We start from the raw sequence: 24,592 nt of genomic DNA, 5'->3' as shown, positions 1-24,592 counted from the left end.
TTTTACAGCGGCTTTGCTTTTGGCTTTCGCTATATCGCTTGGTCGAAAGAGAGAAAGGAGGAGATTACAGAACAAGAAACATTCTGTCAGGAAACAAGCTGCTTCAGGAGACAAAATACGAGGTATTAATTATAATGTTATGAAATAAAATGTTTTGTGTCTGAGAGTTGCAACTGACTCCTGCTAACCATTGTGCAGTTCACAGATAATAGTACTTAGCTAATTATAATTATAAAAATAGTAATTAGCTAACTAGGATGTTAAGTACTTAGTATGCATGGTAGTGTAGCGGTTAGCGTAATGCTATAACAGCGCCAGAGACCCAGGTTCAATTCCGGCCGTTGTCTGTAAGGAGTTTGTACGTTCTCCCTGTGGCTGCGAGGGTTTCCTCTGGTGCTCCGGTTTCCTCCCACATTCCAAAGGCGTACGGGTTAGGAAGTTGTGGGCATGCTATGTTGGCGGAAACACTTGCAGGTTGCCCCCAGAACACTCTACACAAAGATGCATTTCACTGTGTGTTTCAATGTACATGTGACTAATAAAGAAATCTCAGCTTATCTTTACCTTACCTTATTAGTAAATGGTTTCACTCCATTCAATAGAGGTGCCCCCAATAATATTACAACCAGTTTAAAATTCCAGCTTTGTGACCTTTAAATTACTAGCCCCAAATCATTGGTTCATAAAAGTGACAGTTATTAGAAATAAAAAGAGAGGAGAAACTGGTCTTCGGTGACTAGCACTATAGCTGTGCACAAATGTCAGCTTTTGGATGTATGTACTTCTCCATGCTTGGATCCATTGAACTTAACGCTGGGAGAACTATATGACTGGCGGCTCATATTCAAGCGTACACTTAGTGGCAGCAACAGTGATGAATTATTCTCTCTCTCCATTCTCATCTTCATGCAAGATGATAAACTTCAGCTCCTGTGACAATAAGATGGCTACCACCACCTTTGCACCTGTTGCCTATCAATGTCACTACAGTGAAGTTGATCGGGTAGATAGTCAGAGGCTTTTTCCCAGGGCTGAAATGGTTGCCACAAGAGGACACAGGTTTAAGGTGCTGGGGAGTAGGTGTAGAGGAGATGTCAGGGGTAAGTTTTTTTACTCAGAGAGTGGTGAGTGCATGGAACGGGCTGCCGGCAATGGTGGTGGAGGCGGATACGATAGGGTCTTTTAAGAAACTTTTGGATAGGTACATGGAGCTGAGAAAAATAAGAGGGCTATGGGTAAGCCTAGTAATTTCTAAGGTAGGGACATGCTCAGCACAGCTTTGTGGGCTGAAGGGCCTGAATTGTGCTGTAGGTTTTCTATGTTCTCTATGTTTGTATGAAGTTCTCCTCTCTTGTTTCTCCTAGACTATAAATGCAAATGTCCTTTATGTTCTTCATCATCCTGCATCCCTAGAGTGTTGTAAACAGGACAAGTCACTTCTTGCCATTAAGTAACACCTGCCCAAGACCTGTTTCTCCATACCCTACTGGTCTGTACTGAACCAGTTTGATCTCATCTAAACTCTACTGCCTGAATTGCCTCATTGCTTTTCCTTTTCAACCATGGTTGTATTGTGCAGTATAGTTTATGTTGACTGATTGATGCTGAATTTTCTTTTGTTTACAGATGTATCAGTTTTTTGAGCTCTAAATTCTAATTGTTCATTTTTCAACTGCAAGTAGAATTCAGTGTCTTCGAGTAAATTTCTCAGAAAAAAAATCACTGCTGCATTAAACTGTAACTAATGCAAAAACAGAATAAGCTATGATGTATTTGGAATGCATAATTGTTGTTTCAACTTGTAAGGAAAATTTTTGACTCAATTAAACATTCTTAAATTTGCTTTGGTGACCAAATGTCAGCAGGGCAATTTTTTTTATGTCAGAGGTGCATCTCTTTGAGATATGTTTCTTCTCCATTGAGCAGCTGAAGTTCTTTACAAATGAGACCAAATGTTCCTCATTCATTCCAATCTGTGTGTAACAGGGACACTTTTTGCTTTATCCACTTTCGTCATCAGAAGGTTAATGCGATTTTAAATTGATTGATTCCCACTTTCAAATCTGAAGCAAAATGTGCTCTTTTGTAGATGTTTACATGATAGGTCTTTTACCTCACTAAGGTATAAATAAACTCAAGTTAACATTTCAATGCTGACATCATTCTGCTGTGTTCTCGAGGCCCTGTGTAGACTTTTTTTACAATTTCTCAAGTACTGCCAAGCTATAGGTGGTTCAAGTCCACATTCACTAAGCAGTTTGAGAACTCTTCATACTCATTATAAAGCCCACAGAGAACCTGAAGAGGTATCAACATGATCCTAGAAGTGAATGGACAGCAACTTGCCCCCTCCATATTAGCAGCTCCTAATCATAATATTTCTTGTTTGGGATGGTGCCCCGGTTCCTGGATCTGGATCTGGAGTAAATATGGCAAGTAGTGCCGTGAAGAGTGCATGACCAGAAAAACGTTTTGCCATTATTTCAGCCTTAAATGGACAGAAATGTGGCCGATTTCTTAACTGGGTCTCATTCATCCTTATCTGATTTACCTCATAAAACATCAAATGCTACAGCACAGTACAGGTCCTTCAGCCCACAATGTTGTACCGACACTTTATCCTGCTCTAAGATCTATCTAACCCTTCCCTCCCACATAGCCCCCTATTTTTCTATCAATCATTTGTCTATCTAAGAGTCTCTTAAATGTCCCTAATGTATCTGCCCCCACAACCTCTGCCAGCAGTGCGTTCCACGCACCCACCACTCTCTGTGTAAAAACTTACCCCTGACATCCCCTTTATACCTTCCTCCAATCACTTTAAAATTATGTCCCTCATATTAGCCATTGTCGCACTGGGAAAAAGTCTCAGACTCAATCTATGCCTCTTATCATCTTGTACACCTCTATCAAGTCCCCTCTCATCCTCCTCCTCTCCAAAGAGAAAAGCCCGAGCTCACTCAACCTATCCTCATAAGACATGCTCTCCAATCCAGGCAGCATCCTGGTAAATCCCCTCTGCACAGTCTCTAAAGCTTCCACATCCTTCCTATAATGAGGCAACCAGAACTGAACACAATTCAGCCTGATAACCTGACATAGAGTGGGAACACCCTGCATATATTTTGTGGCTCTACATCTGATTATATAGGCATGGCCATGAGATTTGAAATATTTAAAGCCTGCTTTATTATCATCTAAAATGTTTGTTATGTGGTGAATGTTCTTGAATTGCATTTAGCTAGAGAATGGCAAGGGCCCAAGGAAGCACCGCGGGTCGTCAGCGTTGCCTTTGACTCCAACAAGTGCATTAAGGTCATGGACAGTAAACGTTCTGTAATCCGAAATATCAGGCTCAGCCAGGACCACTTCGATATTATTCAATCCACCAATAATGAGCAGAAAACTTTGCTGCTGAAGGTCCCCAAGGAATATGATCTGGTAAGCAGGAATTTGCATTTGTGACTCTTTTTTTCACAATGTTTAAGCGCCCTCCTAACCAGTTGTTTCTCTGCAGTGGCAATGCTTATAAACCAGGTAAGTTCATGTACGGATTTGTCAATTGACAAAGGCAAGCTCCTAATGTATCAATGCCTAGGATTTAAGATTATCAACCATGTACCCATCCCTACATCACCACAGAATATTCTACCTTCAACTCTCTCTCTTGCCATTCTATTTATGTGACTGGTCCAGTTAAGTTTCTAGTCATTGGTGAGCTTGGATGTTGGTGCTTGTAATGTCATGAAATGTCACAGGGAAGTGGTTAATTTCACTGGAGAGGATCATTGCCAGTGAAAGTGCAAATTGTCTCTCTTCTTTAAACCTGGGTGTAGTTCATGTCCATCTATGAAACTGCAAATGAAACTGAACCCAGTGGAATGATCAGAAACATTCCCATTTCTGACTTCAGGGTGGAGGGAAGATCATTGGTGAACCAGCTGAAAATGGCTGGGCTTAGGACAGTGTCTTGAGGAAGTTCTCCAGCGAAGCCTGGAGCTGAGTTAATTGGCCATCAACAAGTACACCTTTGTGCAAGGTATGACTTCAACCAGTGGAAGGTTTGCCCCCCATTCCAATTTCACTTCACGTACTGCACTCTCTCTGTAGCTGTGACACTTTGCTCTTCCATTCTGTATTGCTTTACCTTGTGCTCCCTCAATGCAGTATGTAATGAATTGATCTGTATGAGCGGTATGCAAGACAAGTGTTTCACTGTACCTCGGTACAAGTGACAATAATAAACCAATTCCAATTCCCTTTACTGGGTTTCTTTGGTTCATGGGTTTCATCAATCACTTGCTTATTACCAGGTACAGCTACTTTCACTTCAACTCTGCAATCAGCTCCTTGGCCCATGTCCCTCTTTACCTCACTTTAACAGTACATCATTGTCTGTAAAGCACATTGCAACATCTTGATAAAGACATGAAAGATGCTGTTTAATCTGTAAAGAGATCTGGAACTACATGGTCACAGCACAGTCCCTCAGCTGAGCATTGGTGACCAGGTGCAACAAGCAATCTGCTGGAGGAACTCAGCTGGTCAAGCAGCATCTGTGGGATGAAAAAGATTGTCGCCATTTCAGGTCGGAACCCTGCGTCAGCCCTGAAATGTCGACAATTCCTTCCCCTCCCCCCCCCCACCCCCCCCCCCCGATAGATTTTGCTTGACCCACCGAGTTCCTGCAGCAGATTGCTTGTTGTTCCAGATTCAGCAGCTACAGTATTTTGTGCCTCCATTGGTGACCAGGTTGTTACTGAATGTCATTTGATAACAATGTCTTGAGCAGCTTCCATCACTTCACCTATGATTGAGAGTAGGCTTACAGGATAGGAGTTAGCTATATTGGATTCATCCTGCTTTTGGGAATAGGACTGGATAGAACAATGTTGTACATAGAAATGTGAGTGGGCCTTTAAGAGCTGTGCATGACTTTTGATATATTGTTGTACTAACCACAGCTGTTAGTTGAATGTTAATTATCTTCAGTGAAGAGTGTTCTGTTGGTAGCTCTTTCCTTGTTACTTGTCTGAGTGAACAGCAACACAAAAGCCCCTACAATGTTCCTCCATATAAGATCACAACATATATGAGCAGAATTAGGACATTTAGCCCATTGAATCTGCTCCACCATTCAATCATGGTTGTTTTTTTTAAACCCCATTCTCCCACTTTCTCCCCGTAACCCTTAACCCCCTTACCAATCAAGAACCTATCAATCTCTGCCTTAAATACACCCAATGACTTGGCCTCCACAGCCCTCTGTGGCAACGAATTCCACAGATTCACCACCTGCTGGCTGAAGAAATTCCTCCTCATCTCAGTTTTAAAGGGATGTCCTTTTATTCTGAGGCTGTGCCCTCAGATCCTAGACTCAGTTACCTGCCATATTTGTGACCAATCACAGTTGTTAGTTTTTTCCCCCCTTTTATTAACCATAGAATGCATTAGTTAGATTTTTAGGAACAGTTCCCAGATTATGTGTTGCTCTCAAATTAAATTCCCTTCTCCAATGGGTCAGTAATCAGCATGCAACTTTGGAAGGTCCCTTGAAGAGTCTCTGCTCTATGCTGTGAACTGATTTCACTCAGGAAAGCAGTAGGGTTGGTATAATTGCCATTTCTGCACATCAAAGTGCCAAGTCTTCTCGGTTCTACAGACAGTGTTAAGAAATGTGATCAGATGTAATAAAGAAAATCCTGTCATCCACAGGATGATATCATTCCCTATGCAGTGCTCCTCTGGGAGAACTTTGGGGGAACATGGACTATGTTGCCTCGGGAATTGTCATCGTTAGGCACTCCTGGAACAACCTAGCCTTCTCAACACAATCCCAGGTGGAACCCTATCATTTAAGGCCCTTATATATTTATAATCATCCCCATACACTGTTTTGAACCCCACCTCCATCACACACTGTTGTCCCTGACCTGGTCCTGAAACCAAGACCCCAATTCTTTGTCTGTCTGGCCTTGCTATGTCCCCAAGTCCCGACATTCTGACTTCCTGAACTTTCCTCTGAGGCTGATGACCCGTCAACCTCCTAGACCGCCTGCCCTTAAGTCCCCACCTTCTCCTCACTGCTACCAATCATTGGTAAGATCCTCCACCTCCTCCTTCAATCCTTGACTCTTGTTCCAGTCCTTCCCCTAACCCCACCCAACTAAAGACACAGCCTCAACCCCTTCCACCTATTCCTTCCTATCTCCCAACCCCTGCCCTCCTCCAAGATTCAATTATTTCATCTTCTTACCTTATCATCATGTGTGTTTTTATAATATCAAATTTGACAGATGTAAATTTTATCTTGTCATTCAGAAAACATATGCACTGGTGTCAATGTTTAAAAGTTAACGTGCCATCACATTAATATAAACTCTGCCTTTTGCCCTCAGGTTCTGATGTTTAATGAAGAAGATGAACGTAATGAATTTGTGGCAGATTTGAAAAATTACCTGGACACTCTGGGCATACGTATGCTGGTGCATGAAGTGAAAGAACGCACTCTGTTGAAAGAAGCTGTAACAAAGCAACAACGGATGAAGGTCTTAGATACGTTTTTCCGTCGTGTGTTTGCACAGGTAATACAGCAATTGAATTGGTAAATTGGTTTATTATTGTCACATGTACTCGGGTACAATGAAAAAATTGTTTTGCATGCCTCCATACAAATCATTCCATCACATCAGTGCATTGAGGTACAAAGGAAAACAATAACAGAATGCAGAATATAGTGTTACAGTTACAGAGAAGGTGCAGTGCAGGAAGACAATAAGGTACAAGGCCATAACGAGATAGATTGTGAAATCAAGAGTCCATCTCATGGTGCTGGCAGACCATTCAATAGTCTTATTACAGTGGGATAGAAGCTGTCCTTGAGCCTGGTGGTACATGCTTTCAGGCTTTTGTATCTTCTGCCCGACAGGAGGGGGAAGAAGAGAGAATGTCCAGTGTGGCTGGGGTCTTTGATTATGCTGGCTGCTCTACCGAGGCAATGAGAAGTGTAGACAGAACCCATGGAAGGGAGACTGGTTTCCGTGATGTGCTGGGCTGTGCCCACAACTCTATGCAGTTTCTTGTGGTCCCGGGCAGAGCAGTTACCATACCAAGCAGCGATGCATCCACCTATTGCACCTATAAAAATTGATGAGGGTCAAAGGGGACATGCCAAATTTCTTTTTGACTTTTCCCCATGTAAGGTCCTTGTTACACCAAAACCTGGAAACCACTACCAGATGTTTACTGTGCAACATGTTCCTCGTTCGGTTTACTGTGTGAGCAGGGGACTGGGGTTGCCCCACTTCATGAATGTCCTATGATAAGTTGGAGGTTGCATTTCACTATTTGTTTCCATGGCCATAAGGAACAAAGGTCTTAGTTAATCTAGACTTTTTTGTTATTTTTTAATGTTTCACTAGCTTTTGAATATCTAAACCTCTCCAAAATTCTGCCCTAGAATTGCTTCCGTACCATTAAGACGTTAAATGGCAGTGAGCCAACTCATCATCTACGTGTGGACCCACACTGCCCACACATCTTCCTGCTACAAATTCTATTATTGGAAAGGCATCATGCACACTTTGTGGCAACAGATGCCCTTCTTCAGCTTGCTCATTATTGCAGAATAATGATCTGTTGCAGATCATGGGGGGAGGCTGTAGTGAAGGGAGGTCTGGGATGGGGACTAGGTCAGGGGGAAGGAGGGTGGGATCAGGATTTCAAGGGTCGGAACCAGCACTGGAGAAGAGGATTGCATTTGGGTTTTGGGAGATGTGGCGAGAGTTGGCCATGTCAGTGGAGGGTTGATGTCTTGATTGAACTAAGAAGCGAAAAAGGGAAAAAGGTATGTCTGCAGTTGCGTGAAGAGTTGTCGTGAGGGAGTGTTGATGGATATGGGAAAGGGAGTGGTCCCTTTGGAAAGCTGAAAGAGGAGGGATGGAGAAGGTGTGTTTGGTGATGACATCAAGTTGAAGTTGACAGATGTTATGGAGGATGATTGGTTGAATGTGCTGGAGGAAAGTGAGTGAGGAAAAACAAAGACATCTCAGAAGCACTGGTGTGGAAGGAGTCATCAGTAGAATTGGCACAATGGAGTTAAAGAACTGCAAGAACAGAATGGACTCCTTCCAGAAAGGAGAGTGGGAGGAGGTCCGTGGTGAAAATGAGCTGGTTGGGACCAGGAATTTGGGAACTCGCAAAGTGGTGGAGGGGCATGAGAGATGCTACAGCTGTAAGTAGGAAGAGATCGGACAAGGAGAAAAAGAATAGGTTCACGGTGGGGAGAAATATGTGAGAAAAGAATAGGCTGAAACACTGGATCTACCAGGGCAGTCCTACTCACCGATCTTGGGGAGGAGGTAAAAGCTGTCTTTGCATGACTGGGGGACTATGAAGTTAGAAGCTGTGGAGAGGAGATCTCCTGAGGAATGAGATCACTGATGGGAAGACCTGGTGGGTCACAATCCAGAATGAGGTATGAGGAGGTGCCAGCTGTTGTTCATCCTCAGTGAGGTTGACGTCACTTCGTCAGACAACAACAACATCACTACTTTCTGATTGTATAATATTATCTACTTCTGCATTCTTTGCTACAATTAGGTTCTGGAGATTGATGGGTCCAATGCCGGGGACTTTGATGACGAAATCTCAAAGAAAGCAAAAGAGTCTCTGACCTGTGAACTGACGACCACAGAATTTGCTGAGGCACTGGGAGTAAAGGAAGACTCCATGTTCGTCGAGCAGATGTTCATACTGGCAGACAAAGATGGAAATGGCTACCTATCATTCCGGGAGTTCCTGGATATCTTTGTTATTCTGATGAAAGGTAATCCTGAGCTCGAGGACAGATGGGAGCTCAGCTGGGAGTCTGGCCTGTGTCAGCAACAGACAGGGAAACAACGGAATGCTAGGATATGTGAAATCCACAGTAATGCACGTGTTCTATATATTCACTCCTGTGTTACTTGATTTCCTATTATAACCTTGTGCATTTCCCACGATTTTTGTAGAATGTATTTTATTTTTACTTTACGATATCTTGGATATTCTTCTAAAGTAAGGCTTGTTTATCAAGATGTCCCAAGGTGCTTTACTGCACATGGTGTACATTTTGAAGTGTTTGTACTGCTGTAATGTGAAAAATGTGGCCGTCAATTTGTACACAGCAAGCTCCCACAGACAGCAATACTGCACTACAGGCAGTCCCCAGGGTTCCTCCGTTCCTGAGAACTGTTCGTAAACTGAACTGTTCATAAGTCGGAAATGAACAACAGTGTGTGGGAGAGGATCACAGAAACAGCGGTGACGGTGGGGGGGGGGGGGGGGGGCGCGAGCAGGCAGAAGAAGAGCAGCCGCCAGCCGGCCTCAGTGAGTGAGTGAGTCTGCTCAGTGCCTCCCAGCTCTGCTCAGCTTGACCGAGCCCTCAATTGATGTGGGGAAGATAGCACGTGGAAATGCCCCATTCTGTTCCCACCCGGCAGAAGATGCCTGCATCCCTACAGCAGCCGGCAAATCCATCCCCATCCATCCCACTGGTCTATCAAATGCTCGTTCGTAAGGCAGGCATTCTTAACTTGGGGAGGAACTGTAACCAGACAATCTGTTTTGATGTTGTTTAAGAGATAATTATTGAATAGAATACCAGGGATAACTCTCCTGCTCTGAGATAATGTCATCAGCAGTTTTACATACAGATGGAGCCGTGTTTAAGGTCACATCCAAAAACCTCTGCATATTCTTTCTGTACTACATTGGAACATCAGTTTAGACAGCTGCAACCCATTAAAAAGAGCAGCCTGTGACTTCATTGGGCCTTTATGGAGGGATAATTTTCATTTCAGAGAGGTTGTTAATCACTGTTAGTCACTACAATGGTGACGTACAGAGAGATCTAGGTATCCTTCCACATCAGTCACTGAAAGCAAGCATGCAGGTGCACTAACATGGAATGATTATATGTACAGGTGAGTACAATTGTTGTCGAACTGCCAAATGACTGCAGAGAATCTCTTACACATTTAGCACTGGTGACCAAATATGAACTTCTCCCTCCCTGTGGTCCCAACAAACAAACATTTTCAAAGTCGAGTTTCTTGTCATATGCACAAGTACATGTGTGCACAGGTACAATGAAAAACTTACTTGCGGCAGCATCACAGGCACATAGCATCAGATACGCAGCATTCACAAGAAAAATAAATTGAACATAAATTATACCCAATTTTTACAAGAAAGAACACAATTAGAACAAAAAAAGAACAAAGTCCATTTTAGTGCAAAGTGATCAAAATGGTCATAGTGTTGCTATACTGAAGCAGTGATTAGGGTTGTGCAGGTTGGTTCATGAACCGAATGGTTGAAGGGAAGTAGCTGTTCTTGAACCTGGTAGTGTGGGACCTCCTGCCCGATGGTAGCTGTGAGAAGATGGCACAGACTGGATGGTGGGGACCTTTGATGATGGATGTTGCCTTCTTGAGGCAGCACCTCCTGTAGCTACTACTGATGATGGGGAGGGATGTTCCCGTGATGTATTGGCCCGAGTCCACTACACTCTGTAGCTTCTTATGTTCCTGCACATTCAAATTACCGTACCAGACCACGATGTAACCAGTCAGGATACGTTCATCAGATCTGTAGAAGTTTGTTAGTGTTCGCTGACAAGCCAAACCTACTTAACCTCCTAAGAAAGTAAAGACGCTAGCACGCCTTCCTTGTGATTGCATCTATGTGTTGGGCCCAGGATAGGTCATCTGATATATTAACACCCAGGAATTTCAATCTTCCTCAGGTGTAAAATCATAATTGTAGATTGTCTTCCCATCGTAAAACTGATTGACTGTCAATTCCAGCAAGGATCAACTAAAAACTATCCCAATTTCCTTGTGCAGGTTCTCCAGAAGCAAAATCCAAGCTCATGTTTGCAATGTACGATGTTGATGGAAGTGGTTCCATGTCAAAAGAAGAGTTCTCGCAACTACTTAGGTAACGCAAATTGACTTTACTGGCACAATATTGCAGTTGGTCCAACAAACAATCTGCTGGAGAAACTCCGCTGGTCAAGCAGCATCTGCGGAGGGGACAGGAATTGTCGGCGTTTCAGGGTGAAACCCTGCATCAGGACATACAGTTAATCCATCTTGTGCATCAGGGCATGTCGTTAGTCCATCTTGTTTCACAGTTTGTGTTCAATCCTGAGGCAGGGGGTTGTCTGTGTGTTAGGCGCGACATTATAAATGGCTGAATGAAAACTGTTGAGAGAGCAAATGGGTTCCTTAAAGTAAAAGAAATTGTCTCCATAGTTGTGATAGTGCTTCCCACAGGTGGTACCCTGGGAACACACTTTGTCTTCCTTAAAAATGTAGTATTTTGGGTTTCTTGCTGTTCTGATTTGGAGTATTGACTGGCATAAAGCTTCAAACATAAAAATTACTATTTCAGAATTAGTGGAGTAGGAATTAGTTTGTGTTGGCCTGCCATTGCCAAATGATTCCTGTACCTTAAAGGACAGGCCCAAGTCACAGCCATTAGTCTGCCTCTCCTGGCAGGGTTACATACTAGAATAATGCCTTTTACATAACCAGCAAGGCCCACTCACAAAAGATAGGCTATTTTTCAGAAAAGTTTGATATTTTTTCCATATCTTGGTTGCTATTGTTTTGGAGTTTTATTTTAATCCTGGTCATGCTTTCTTAAGTGAGATGTCTTCAAACAATCCAGTGTAGGATGATGCTTTTGTTCACTAGCTGATTTAATTTCAATGAAAAATAAAATGTGAAGGGAAATAGGGAATTGACTGCATAAAATCTGCCACTTCTTCTGAGCCTTCTGCATATCTGACATGGTGGTGCAAGGAGAGCATTGGGCACGTACTCCTGGGTGCCAAAAGCCATGGGTTATATGTGCAGAATCAGGCCTTTCCTGTGTTCTTAGGACTGAATCAGCTTCCCCTGTAGTTCCTAAGCAGTTCCGTGTGTGGGGATGAGTGCTTGAACCAGCCCTAATTAGGTCCTCTTCTACATACCTGACTTTCCCTTAGGACCTCCACCCCCTCAACTCAGCTCCACACTGCTCAAGATCTGCTTGAGGAGGAAGATCAATGGATCAGGATTTATCTTGGGATGAGTCACAGAAGTGGGATGAGTGGAGGTTAAGCAGACTAGGCCCATACTCTCTTGACGTTGGTAAGCTGGTAAATCGGTTGATTACTGTCACATGTACTGAGGTACAGTGAAAAATTTGTCTTGCATACCCCTTCATACAGATCATTTCAGTACACTGTGCATTGAGGTAGTACAAGGCAAAACAATAAAAGAATGCAGAATACTGTTACAGAGAAAGTGCAGTGCAGGCAGACAATAAGGTGAAAGATCATAACGGGGTAGATTGTGAGGTTAAGAGTCCATTTCATCATACTAGGGAACCGTTCAATAGATTTATAACAGTAGGATAGAAGCTGTCCTTGAGCTTAGAAGAATGGGATCTTCTAAGTTAAACGTACAAAATTCTTGACAGGGTAGAGACGTAGATGATACTTCCCTGGGAATAGGATATGCAGAACCAGGGTCTTGTTCTCAAACAAGTGATTCAGGACTGAGATGAGAAGAGATTTCTTCATCCAGAGGTTGGTGAATATTTGGAATTCTCTAACCAAAGAGGTGTGTAGACCCAGTTGCTGAGGTATTTCAACAGAGATCAATAGATTTTTATATATTCAGAGAATAAAAGGACATAGAGTTAGAGTAGGAAAGTGATACTGAGGTGAAAGATCAGCCAGGATCTCACAGAGGAGGCACAAGGGGCCAAATGGCCTACCTCTGCTTCTATTTTTGATGTTATGTAATGATGAGGGACTTGGGTTAGAACTGGACCATAGCAGTGTTTGGCACAAACTAGAAGTTCCCTTCTTTAAATTAAACAATTAAAAATGTCACAGATTAAAAACAATACCGTACTTTTATTTATGATTCATACAACTTTGCTATTTATGCCAGATAAGATTATAAGATAAGATTTCTTTATTTGTCTCATGTAGATCGAAACACACAGTGAAATACATCTTTTGCGTAGAGTGTTCTGTGGGCAGCCCACAACTTCCTATCCTGTACGTCTTTGGAATGTGGGAGGAAACCGGAGCACCCGGAGGAAACCCACGCAGACACGGGGAGAACAAACAAACTCCTTACAGACAGCAGCTGGAATTGAACCCGGGTTGCTGGTGCTGAAAAGCGTTATGCTAACAGCTAAACTACCGTGCCTGCCCCTTTCAAAGATTAAAGTTCTTTGGAAGATTCTTAGATGGTTACTGTTATTAAACTGGATTAAAATATTTTCCTGCTATCTTCCAACAAAGCAGTATTGAGTGTAAAAGTATTCAGATGAAAATTAGTGTTCAATCATACTTACTGTTGAGAGATGTGAATTAACCAGCAAATGAAAACTAATGATCATGGGATGCCATTGGATAATTGGGCCGTGCATAAAGGCTTGAGCCAATCTGTTGTTAGAAAACAAGTCGAATAATTTTTTAAATTATTATTTCCAGAAGAACGCACATGCTCAGTGCTTACTTTCCAATACAGCTAAACAGAGGGCATAGTTTGGGATTTATATTTTGGGATTACCCATCTATTTAGATTTACTTTCACCTTTTATTTTAGGTCTTTCATTGAGATCTCTAACAACTGCTTAACAAAAGATCAGATACAAGAGGTGATAGAGTCAATGTTCAAAGATGCTGGATTCGAAGATAAGGAGGAGTTAATGTGGGAAGATTTCCATTATTTATTCCGAGATCACTACAGTGAATTAGAGTTAGCTCAACTCACAGTGAAAGGTCAGTCAAACTGTTTCATAATTCTTTTGGTCATTTGTCAAGTATTAAATCCTAAACTCAATTTCAAGGAAACAAGGAATTGACTTTCCACCGCCTTCCATTTAGATTGTTCAGTGTATAATATAATGTTCAATTTGATTTATTTTTAGCATATTGTTTTTAACCATAAACTGCCCTGCCTTGAAAATAGATTGTTGAGCTGTTATCATTCCTAGGTCAATATGCTGCAATCTTCAACACTGTGAGAGAACCTTTGCCACAGCCTCTCCAAAGATTCAGGAAGGACAACTCATCTCTGGAGTTGGTCTTTCCTGTTACATCCACACCCTGAAAATTTAGTAAAAAAGTATTGAAATCATTCCCTTACTTGCCAAAACTCTTCTCATTCAAGCCTCCGCACAGTGTAAGCTAGCACTTCCTTTAATTTTTTGTCCTCAGGAAACAGTTTATACTCCCCTCAGCCTTGTATTCATTAGAGGTAAATAATTAGTTCTGTTTTCAACAGTCCATTTTTGATGGAATGGACGCCAGTGGATCAGGCCATCCACAGATACTTCAGGTCAATCTGCTATTGGAAACCAAGCTGAATGAATTAACATGAGCTCTGTTCATGCACAACCAAACAAGAAAGCATGGTTTAGCATTGTGCATTATTTTCCAAAGGCGAACAGCCTTCACTGAAAAAGTTTCAGAAGGAGAACAAATTAATTTTCTTGTCATTAAGTTCATTTTGGAATTGTGTAGTCACCAAATCACGTACAGATGGTTAAGTACAACGTTATGAAGAGGTATGATAAGGTAGATGACGAGCAGATTATGAGGTTTGTCTGCTATACGTAGTGGCAGGGAAACCTGCCATTATGTATAGCAGTGACTGGATAATTTTAGAGTTGTTGAGTTGTACAGCAAAGAAACAGGCCCTTTGGCCCACCACGTCCATGCTGACCTTTTTAACCCATCCCATTTGCACACATGATGACGGTATCGTACTGTGCCTTGCTTAATTGTGACTGTCCAAATGCCTCTTAAACGTAGCATTTGTATCTGATTCCACCATGACCTCTGGCATTTTTATTGTCACTTTCAAATTCAACATCTGTAACTAATTTATTCCTTCAGGTGTTGAAGGACAGAAACGTGACCAATCCAGTCGGGTTTCCTTCATAATGAGGAAAAAAGAAACCAAGTAAGTAAACAGGAGGTAACTGAGGGAAGACTTGTTGGAGGTCTTCGAAATTATGAAGCAAATTGAGAGCAGTTTGACAGGATAGATGGAGAATAGTGCCTAGAAACTGAATCAGATAACATGTAATGTCAATTAGAAAGAAAAAAAATCAGTGGCAAGGGAAAATTGCAAGACCAAAGATGTGTCTAGTATTCCTCGGGGTCCTTTACCTGTCTGACTCGCTACACACGTGTGTGACTTGCAGATGATGTGACCACACAGGCAGAAGCAAGTTGCCACAACACTGCTGAGGCTTGCTTCAGGGGTTATGTAAAGTGAGCTTCACCGAGCAGGTCCAAGGCTGTGGAGTCTACTGCTGGGAACCCATTTCAGGGATGTTCTGCTCAAAGGCCCTAGGGGCAACTAACCAGATGTTGTACATCTTCAACACCCAAAGAGCGCTGTGTGCTAATGCTGTCAGAGGTTGGGCTCAGCGAGGGGATGGGAAGGGGGCACAGGATGACAGGGCTTATACTGCCATTGGTGGGGGGGAGGGAGTGGGTGTAGTAGAACTCTGCAGTTTGAAAGGTGGGTGGGATGGATTGGGACCACTAGGTCTAACATTGGGTGGGCAAGAACTGGGAGATGCAAGGAGGGCAACTGAGGAATGGCAGCTACAAGTGGCAAATATGAAGAGGAAGGGGACTGGGAGTGTCACCAGATAAAGGGGAGGAACAGGGAGATACAAAGAGGGAATCTGGGGAGTAGCAGCTGCGAGGGAGGGAGGGAGGGGATTGGGAACTGGCAGATACCAAGCGGTTGGGACTTCACTGAACAGCAGCAGCCTGCAGTCTGGGATCCAGATGATTAAGGCAGGGATACTGGGGTTGGGAGGGAGATTGGAGGGGTGAGGTGAGATGGGCAGTAGCCAACACAGTGCATGTAGTTAGCGGCCTGAAGGGTGACGGTAAGTAATTCATTTACTTGTAAGTCATCCAATCTAACGCTGTGTGGGAAGACTATATTATAGGGTTATGGAGTCAGAAACAGGCCTTTCACTCCACTGAGTCAGTGCCAACCATCAAGCACCCATTTAAACCAATCCTACACTGATCCCATTTTATTTCCCCCACATTCCCATCTATTCCCCACAGATTCTATCACTTGTCTATGCATTCAGGGCAATTTACAGTGGCCAATTAATCTACCAACCAGCATGTCTTTGGTATGTAGGACGAAACTCGAGCAGTCACAGGGAGAATGTGCAAACTGCACACAGACAGCACCAGAGGTCAGGATTGAACCTGGGTCACTGGCACTGTGAGGCAGCAGCTCTACGATGATCCCAAGAATGTCCGGAGATGGAGCATGGCACCTAAATCAGCATCATCCTAGCTCACACTGGCACTGAAATCTTGTCAGTGGGTCAAGAATGACTCATACTATAGTACCTGAACAAGTTTATGGTGTAATTTAAAACACCAGGAAATGGCTGTTATCACATTTCACCTCAGAAGTAATAATCTAGAATTATACAATGCAGAATAGAAGAGTGTTGTATGTTTATGTTGCTAGGAATGCATTTTTCCAGAGCCATTAGGAACAATTGACAAATACTTGAAAGTTAATTGCATTTCACAATATTTTTCAGCAACGTGCTTCTCATCAGTTCAGTTTTGGATAAAAAAATGGATAGAATTTCATCCTGTGATGTATATACAAAGTATTAGCATGTGATTTGAACTTTACTTCTGAAACTCAGTTCCATTACAGTCAAGCATCAAAGATTTTGAATGGCAACATTGCAGTATAAGTCCTCAATTTACAAATGCTGCATTTACAACTTTTTGCTATAACATCAATGACTTTTCAGGATAACGTGCCTTCGATTTACAAAACTATTTTCCGCTATAAAAGTAATACACAACTTTCTGTGCATTGAAATACATTACTGAAATGCCCAGAATGTAATTTGCTCACACTTTTTAAATGGAAAAAAAAAGTTGCTTAAAAAAACTTTCCAGGAATGCAACCCTTTTGTCAATCAAAGAACGGCTGAAATTAGTTATTGTATTTTTACTTGAACTATTCAATTCGGTGTAATAAATAAGCAGTTTTATTGTTAGTCTGTGATTGGCCCACCCAGGTTCTTCCAGGTTGGACTATGAAGGTGAATGCTATTTAATTGTGGCATCGTTAAGGTGCTGACACCAAAGGCCACATTGCGTGATAGCTAGCTGCAGTGTGCACTCTAGTGCATTTCTGGATTCGCAACATGTGCATTGCAGCTCCAAACTGCAGATGCACTGGAAGTCAGATGACAGCTCATCTGAATTCCCACTCCAACCTTGGACATTAGAATTCAGAGGCAGTTTCCCACCGTACTGTGTGAGGGGCTGGATACAAACATAGACCAGTACAGCACAGGAACAGGCCCTTCGGCCCACAATGTTGTGCCGAACTAATTAAACTAGTAATTAAATGCCTAACTAAACTAATCCCTTCTGCCTACACAATGTCCATATCCCTCCATTCTCTGTACATTCATGTGTCTGTCTGAGCCCCTTAAACTACTCTATCGTATCTGCCTCCACCACCACCCCTGGCAGCGCATTCCAAGCACCCACCACTCTCTGTGTAAAAACTTGCCCCGCCCATCTCCTTTGAACTTAACCCTCTCACCTTAAATGCATGCCCCCTAGTATTAGATATTTTGACCCTGGGGAAAGGATACCGGCTGTCTATGCCTCTCATAAACTCTATCAGGTCTTTCCTCAGCCTCTGTCACTCCAGAGAAAACAACCCAAGTTTGTCCAACCTCTCCTTATAGCACATGCTCTCTAATCCAGGCAGCATCCTGGTAAAGTTCTTCTGCACCCTCTCCAAAGCCTCCACATTCTTACTATAATGGGGCAACCAGAATTGAATGCAATACAATTCTTATTTGGCTCCTCACCTTATGCCAGCCATAGTTAGTGTATCTAGCCTGGGACAATTTATTTGAGCCAGGTTGCCAATTTTCATTAAAAAGATAATTTTTCCCCTTTATTTTAACTAATTTAAAAATTTTGTTTTGCATTAGTTTTTTTCAAATTTTTTTTCAAATAATGTTTGATTTTTTTCAATCATTTAAAGCTATTCAACTGTTTCTAAATGTTTCTGGTTATCGGAAACATGTAGAGACAGTGGAAAGGTCTTTCTGATGTAACAAACTATCTCGAGACTATCAGCCCACTACTTGGGCAGGGTCTTCAGGATGTGTTGCTATGGGAGCCAGGGGTTAGACAGGATCACTGGAGAATGGGGATCAGCACAAATTGCTGCAAATTATATCACTGGTGAATGTCCAGTCAGATGATGCAGCCTCATGTTTCTTGATGAAGAAAGCTATCCAGAGTTCAGAAGCCCCTCGAGGAGAGGTGAGAAATGTAAAATAAAAAAAACAATATCACAGTACTCTTTTAACTCTTCTCCCATAAAGCCTTAAACTCTTGCTGAACTTTTTTTTAAACTGCACAGTTTACTTCCTGACATCCAGTTTTTTTGTTTTATATTGATAAGTTTTCCGAATGTTCAGTCATACCTCAACATCTTTAGCTATTTAGTATTCTGTATTTAATTTTGGCTGTGCTTTTGCGCACGTCTGATTTGATAAACTTATTCCACTCATTCAATGGTTGGCTCAGTTCCTTCTACGTCACTAGACTCAACTCTACAATGTTGTCTTTAGGATCTTATCCACAACTTGTTATAAGACATGTACCTGGAATTTTTTTTGCTAGTTCATGGTGAGAAAGTAGAAAATTCAGTACCAGTTATGCAAGAAATATTTCATACCTCCACTTATCAAAGAAGAGATCTGTACACAAACATAGTTTAGTATACAAAGCATATTCATTGATTAGTTGCCAGTACTCCCAATGCAGAACTACATGAATTCAAGACCTATTCAATGACTGGGATACAATCCAGGCTGATGTGCCAGTGCTGTAATAAGGGAGCTCTGCACTATCTGACGGGCTGCCTGGCTGTAAGAAATTAATGGGGACTCAGTTGACTGTTGGGTCAGATATTAAAAAATCCTGTGGAGTCATGTGCCCTTAGGAATATTTAGTTCTTCGCAGCAACAAAAACTAATAAACTAATCACTCATCATGTTTGATGCTTTTGGGATCTTGCTATTCTAAATATGGCTGCATATTTCCCTGTATAACTATAATTAATGCACTTACATTCATTGGTTGCAGTGCACTTTGGAATGTTTGAGAATAGAATATAGAACACAGAAGAGTACAGCACAGGAACAGACCCTTTGGCCCACGATACTGAGCCAAATTAACTAAACTAGTAATGTAAAAGGTGCTGCATAAATGTAAATTCATTCAATTATTTGTGCAACAGGCTTTTCCCTTCCTTTGTAAATCTACAAAGCTTCTTTAGACAGCAGCTGAAGAATTTGTGTTAGGATGGGATTCAGGTTTGCTGAATATTCCTGAGACCTCACATCATTCTTTGACATTTTCCAGCAAGGAAGAAACCAAAGAAGCCAACCATGCAAAGACCAACCAACAGGAAGAGATCAGCTCCCCAAGGCAGGAGGGCTTTGTAATGGATCTGCGGAAACGATTTGGCAAAAAGTATGGCATAAATTAAAGTGTTAATTAATTTAAGTAACTGGAGTGCATTGCTGAAATTACACACTGACTTTAGCTTGTAACGTCTTGGCATAAGAAATCAGCCCATGGACCAGTGTGGAGTTAATCTGAAAACCATGCAGTCTCTTATTGTTTTGTTATTGTTTTCTTGCAAAATGTGGAAGATTTATAATTGTCCATGATATCTTGACACAAAACTTGGTATATCTTTAAATCCCTTGAAACACAAGTAAAATCATGGCCATGTTTTCCTATTTCCCCTTTCAAGGGCAGTGTTCTCAATTGTAACATTCTGACGTGCGTACTGGGCCTGATTAGTTAACCAGTATAGATGGAGTCATGAGCCTTGTTCCCTGTGGCTCAGTTCCAACAGTTGGATCTAAAAATGTTAATAGAATTTGATGGAGCAGCGATTGTTTCCTCTTTCAGGAATGCAAAGCAAAGAGTATGATAATAAAATTAAATTAAAGCTAAGTCGATCTAGGAACTTGGAAACACAAGAGATGCAGATGCTGGAATGTGGAGCAAAAAGCAAACTGCTGGAGGAACTCAGCAGGTCGAGCAGCATCTATGGGGGGAAAGGAATGGTCGTGGCTTTGGATCAAGACCTGATGTAGGGTGTTGACCTGAAATGTCAACCATTCCTTTCCTCCCACAGATGCTGGCTGACCTGTTGAGTTCTTCCAACACTTTGTTTGTTGCTCAATCTTGAAACGGTTTTCCATGCATAATGTTAATGGGAATCCTGAACACCTCAGCAAATTAGACAATCGGCCTGTGGATCTTTCATGACCAAGATGGAATATTACTTGGCATGGCTTTCAAGAGATCTTGGGGTTGGTCACAGATCATGTAAGAACTTATTGAATGTCTGAGCAAGATCAATGGACTGAATTGCCTTCTGTTGTTCACATTTACTATTTCATGGCTAAAAGGTTACAAACTGGACACACTTTCAAGTTTTTTGCCCAAACATCTCTGTCCAAAGTGTACTAAAGTAGTACAGCCTCCTACACTAGGCTGAGCTTGTGCAGAATTGTAGATACATTACCTGTTGCACATTGATGCAGGTCTAAGAACTTCTTGGCGCACTCTTGTATTTGCCATAAATTTTGTGAACAATATAGTCTCTGTGCCTCAACTTGCAATATTCAAAGGGTCTTCTGAGATCAACAGATGTAGGCCAATGGAGGGGAGAATCATTTTAGTGGAAATTTATAATTTTAAAGGAAAGTTTATATCTGGTGAAACTGTTGGTTCCTAGTATGAAAAGCCATGGTGGGTTCTTGTACAGAAATTAGTACATCAATGTAAGGCCAGTGACTGCAGGTGTGGAGAGAGTGGAGAAGCTAAATCTGTTCTCCCTGGAGCGGAGGAGGTTAAAATGGGACATGATTGAGGTAAATAAAGTTTTGAGGAGTATAGATAGGGTAGACTGCAGGAAACTTTTCCTCATATCAGAGGGAGATAAAACTGGAGGACATAGATTTAGAGGGAATCTGAGGGGAATCTTTCTCACCCAGAGGGTGGTGAGGACCTGGAATGCACTACCTGAGAGAGTGGTTGAAGCTGGGTCTGACAGCATTTAAGAAGTGTCTAGATGAGCACTTGAATCGCTCAGACATATAAAGCTATGGACGAAGTGTTGGGAGATGGGATTAATATGAAAGAATGCCCACTGATCAGATTGGATGAGTTGGGCTGAATGGCCTGTTTCCATGCTGTGCAATTCCATGATTCTTTGAGAATAAAAGAAGAAAAGTGAACAATGAGAAATTGTCTGGAAAATGGGCAACACTGGACTGAGAGGTAGAGGGAGAAAAGTTAAGTCAAAGTCAAGTTTATTGTCATATGCACAGGAGCAATGAAAAACTTGCTTGCAGGAGCATCACAGGCACATAGCATCATTTAAGCAATATCTGCAAGGAAAACATGTTAAATATGTATTATACATAATTTTTCCAAGAAAGAACAGAATTAGTCCAAAAACACCCAAAGTCCATTGTAGTGCAAAGTGATCAAAGTGGTCATGGTGTTGCTAAACTGTAGTGATTAGGGTTTTGTACCAGTTGGTTCAAGAACTGAATGGCTGAAGGAAAGTAGCTGTTCCTGAACCTGGTGGTGTGGGACTTCAGGCTTCTGTACCTCCTGACCGACGGTAGCCGTGAGAAGATGGCATGGCCCGGATGGTGGGGATCTTTGATAATGGATGTTGCCTTCTCGAGGCAGCGCCTTCTATAGATACTACCAATGGTGGGGAGGGAGGTGTCTGTGATGTATTGGGCAGAGTCCGCTACTCTCTGCAGCTTCTTGTGTTCCTGCGTGTTTGAATTACATGTGAGGTACATGGTCCTGTTTACATTTCAGAATAACATTTCACCCAAACAGGTTGACGTGAACCATTAACTGTTTCTCACTCTACAGATACTGTTGAAAAGTTGCAGCATTTTCTGTTTATTTCAGATTTCTGAAGATTTCACTTTGATACAGATTCCTTTTGCTTGAGAGCTGAACATATAGAGTAATAGATGCTTGGGTTTTAGGAGAATTGGGTGTTTCCATTTGGTTTAATCGCATGATAGCTGGTTGTGGCATGTGCATCTGGTCCAATGATCCAAGAAGGTCATCTCTTTATCAAGGCACCAATATAATGTACCATCTCACTGCATCACCTGCAATAGTCCATTTCTGGTTGGTATCTAAACACAGCCTTTCATTCAAATTCATCTAATATAATCAGACTGAATTAGTCCATCAGACCCTTATTACCAAAGTTGGGTGCACATGCCATTTAGTGTACATTAAGATTATATTATGATAAACATGGAATTTTTGAACTATTTTATTGAATGTATGCTCAGTTTAGAAGAAGGGTGACATTACTAGTTCTAGACATTTACTGCAAGGATATGTTTTCTGTATAAGCTGTGAATTAATTGGTAGAACCCTTTTCTCTGAGTTCAAAAGGTTGTGTGTACCCTGACAGAGACTTGAAGGTTTAAGCACAGATGTTTTATCATAAAGATTAGGGATGTTCCACCATTTTTCTATTAAGAAATTAAACTAAAGCCTCTCTTGATTACTCAGGTGGATGTAAAGGTCCTACAGGTGTAATTCAAGTGAAACCAAAAGAGTTATCCTATCCAATAGTTACCTGGTCATGCTATTTATGAAGGCTTGCGATGTGGAAATTGCTTTCTTTCTATGATTACTGCAATATTTGCCCTTCAAGTATACTTACTTGACTTTAGGACCTGCTGTTACAAAAGGCAATACATATAGCACTTTTATTCAGTTGACAATAACTCTTCTATTTTTTGTTTCAGAACTTCCCAACCATCAAAAAATGTCTTTGCAGAAGCAAAGCGGGATAAGTATACTGACAACAAATTTCAACAGAAAATTCAGGAATATACTCAATATGTTCAAAACCACCAACGCCAGATTTTCTGCACCATAATCTTCTTTGGTATTACTGCCGGTGTCTTTGTTGAGCGTGCCTATTGTAAGTACTAAGTCTTTTAGTTCCTCGGGCCTTTTCCCATTCAGTTAGATCATGGCCGATCAGTACCTTATTCTATTTGCCATTTTGATTCCCTGTCCCTACATGTCCTTCCCCAACAAAAGTGTTACCTTGACCCAAGTCTCTCAGCCTTTTTGATGAGTGAAAGAGTTCCAGATTGTCAAAGAATCATTACAGCACAGAAAGAGTTCATTCAGCTGATCAAGTCCATGCCACCACCACCTTTTATGTGAAGAAGTACTCTATTCATTGCCTCTGAATAGCCCAGCTCTGAAGCAACAAACAAACTGCTGGAGGAACTTAGTGGGTCAAGCAACGTCTGTGTGTGTGTGTGTGTGTGTGTGTGTGTGTGTGTGTGTGTGTGTGTTGGGGGGGGGGGGAGGGTAGGGAAATAGGAATTGTTGACATTTGGAATCAAAACCCTGCATCAGAACTGAAAGCTTAGCTTTGTCAGAGGAAATAGTTTCTACCTACCATATTAAACCTTCATATTCATCTTTAACATCACAATTAGATCTTCATTCTAAGAGGAACACAACCTTTATCTGTTCATCATGAATTCATAGAGTAACACAAATATATCACCATGAATCATTTCTGAGATGCTTAGTCCAAAGCTGAATGAGTTACTTTACATGTTTGCTAAGTGGTGTATTATACAGCAAAAGGATTACTTGAGATAAAGAGATGATTCTAAGTCATTTTAATTTTAGGACTTAGAATCCTAAAATTCTAAGTCCAAGAATTTTAGGACCTAGAATTCTAAGTCCTAGAATTTTAGGACCTAGAATTCTAAGTCCTAGAATTTTATTGATAACTATAATAGTTGAATGGCTTTCTCATAATTTGGTTCTACCTGATCTGCTATTTCCAGAATTCTCTTAATCTATTATTTATATTCCCTTTATTGGCAAGTAGCTTTGATATTTTGAAAACCAAAACAACTGCAGATGCTGGAAATCTAAAATAAAAATGGAAGATGCTGGAAATACTCAGCAGATCAGGCAGCATCTGTGGGAAGAGCAACAGAGTTAATATTTCAGGTTGAAGACCCTTTGTCAGAACTGGGAGGGAAACAAAGGAGCTTCTTAAGATGAAGGGAGTGTGGGGGATGTCTCTAATAGGGTGAAACCAGGGTGACCATGGGGATAAGCTGTAAACAAGATTATCTGGTCAATGGGTAAACGGGAGCAGTTAAGGAGTGAGAACAGACACAAGGATGTAGGAGTTGTGAAATGCAGAACAGGAAGACATGCCCAGCAGGTCACACTGGGCATGTCCTCCACAGACAAAACAAGAGGAAAAAGAAAAACAAGCTGAGATAATATCACAGATGGATGACCAATACAGACATAGGAATCAAGTTACCTGAAGTTGTAGAGTTCAGAAGGTTGCAACGTGCCCAGATAGAAGAT

At 41.6% G+C, this 24,592-nt stretch overlaps 1 protein-coding gene across 1 annotated transcript in view; it reads left to right on the top strand.

Moving 5' to 3' along the window:
- Positions 1–24,592, top strand: part of LOC127585265 (dual oxidase 2-like) — a 98,310-nt gene that overhangs the window by 46,687 nt on the left and 27,031 nt on the right. The window contains exons 16-24 of the mRNA XM_052042594.1: positions 9–122; positions 3,242–3,441; positions 6,399–6,584; positions 8,602–8,827; positions 10,890–10,983; positions 13,659–13,834; positions 14,954–15,020; positions 19,526–19,636; positions 22,981–23,159. Coding sequence (XP_051898554.1) covers positions 9–122; positions 3,242–3,441; positions 6,399–6,584; positions 8,602–8,827; positions 10,890–10,983; positions 13,659–13,834; positions 14,954–15,020; positions 19,526–19,636; positions 22,981–23,159 — 1,353 coding nt within the window. The remainder of the gene's footprint in view (positions 1–8; positions 123–3,241; positions 3,442–6,398; positions 6,585–8,601; positions 8,828–10,889; positions 10,984–13,658; positions 13,835–14,953; positions 15,021–19,525; positions 19,637–22,980; positions 23,160–24,592) is intronic.

Source organism: Pristis pectinata, chromosome 32 (assembly GCF_009764475.1).
Source record: "Pristis pectinata isolate sPriPec2 chromosome 32, sPriPec2.1.pri, whole genome shotgun sequence".
NCBI classification, from domain to species: Eukaryota; Metazoa; Chordata; class Chondrichthyes; order Rhinopristiformes; family Pristidae; genus Pristis; species Pristis pectinata.
Note: the sequence above shows the minus strand (reverse complement) of the source record. Positions and strands in the feature narration are given on the sequence as shown.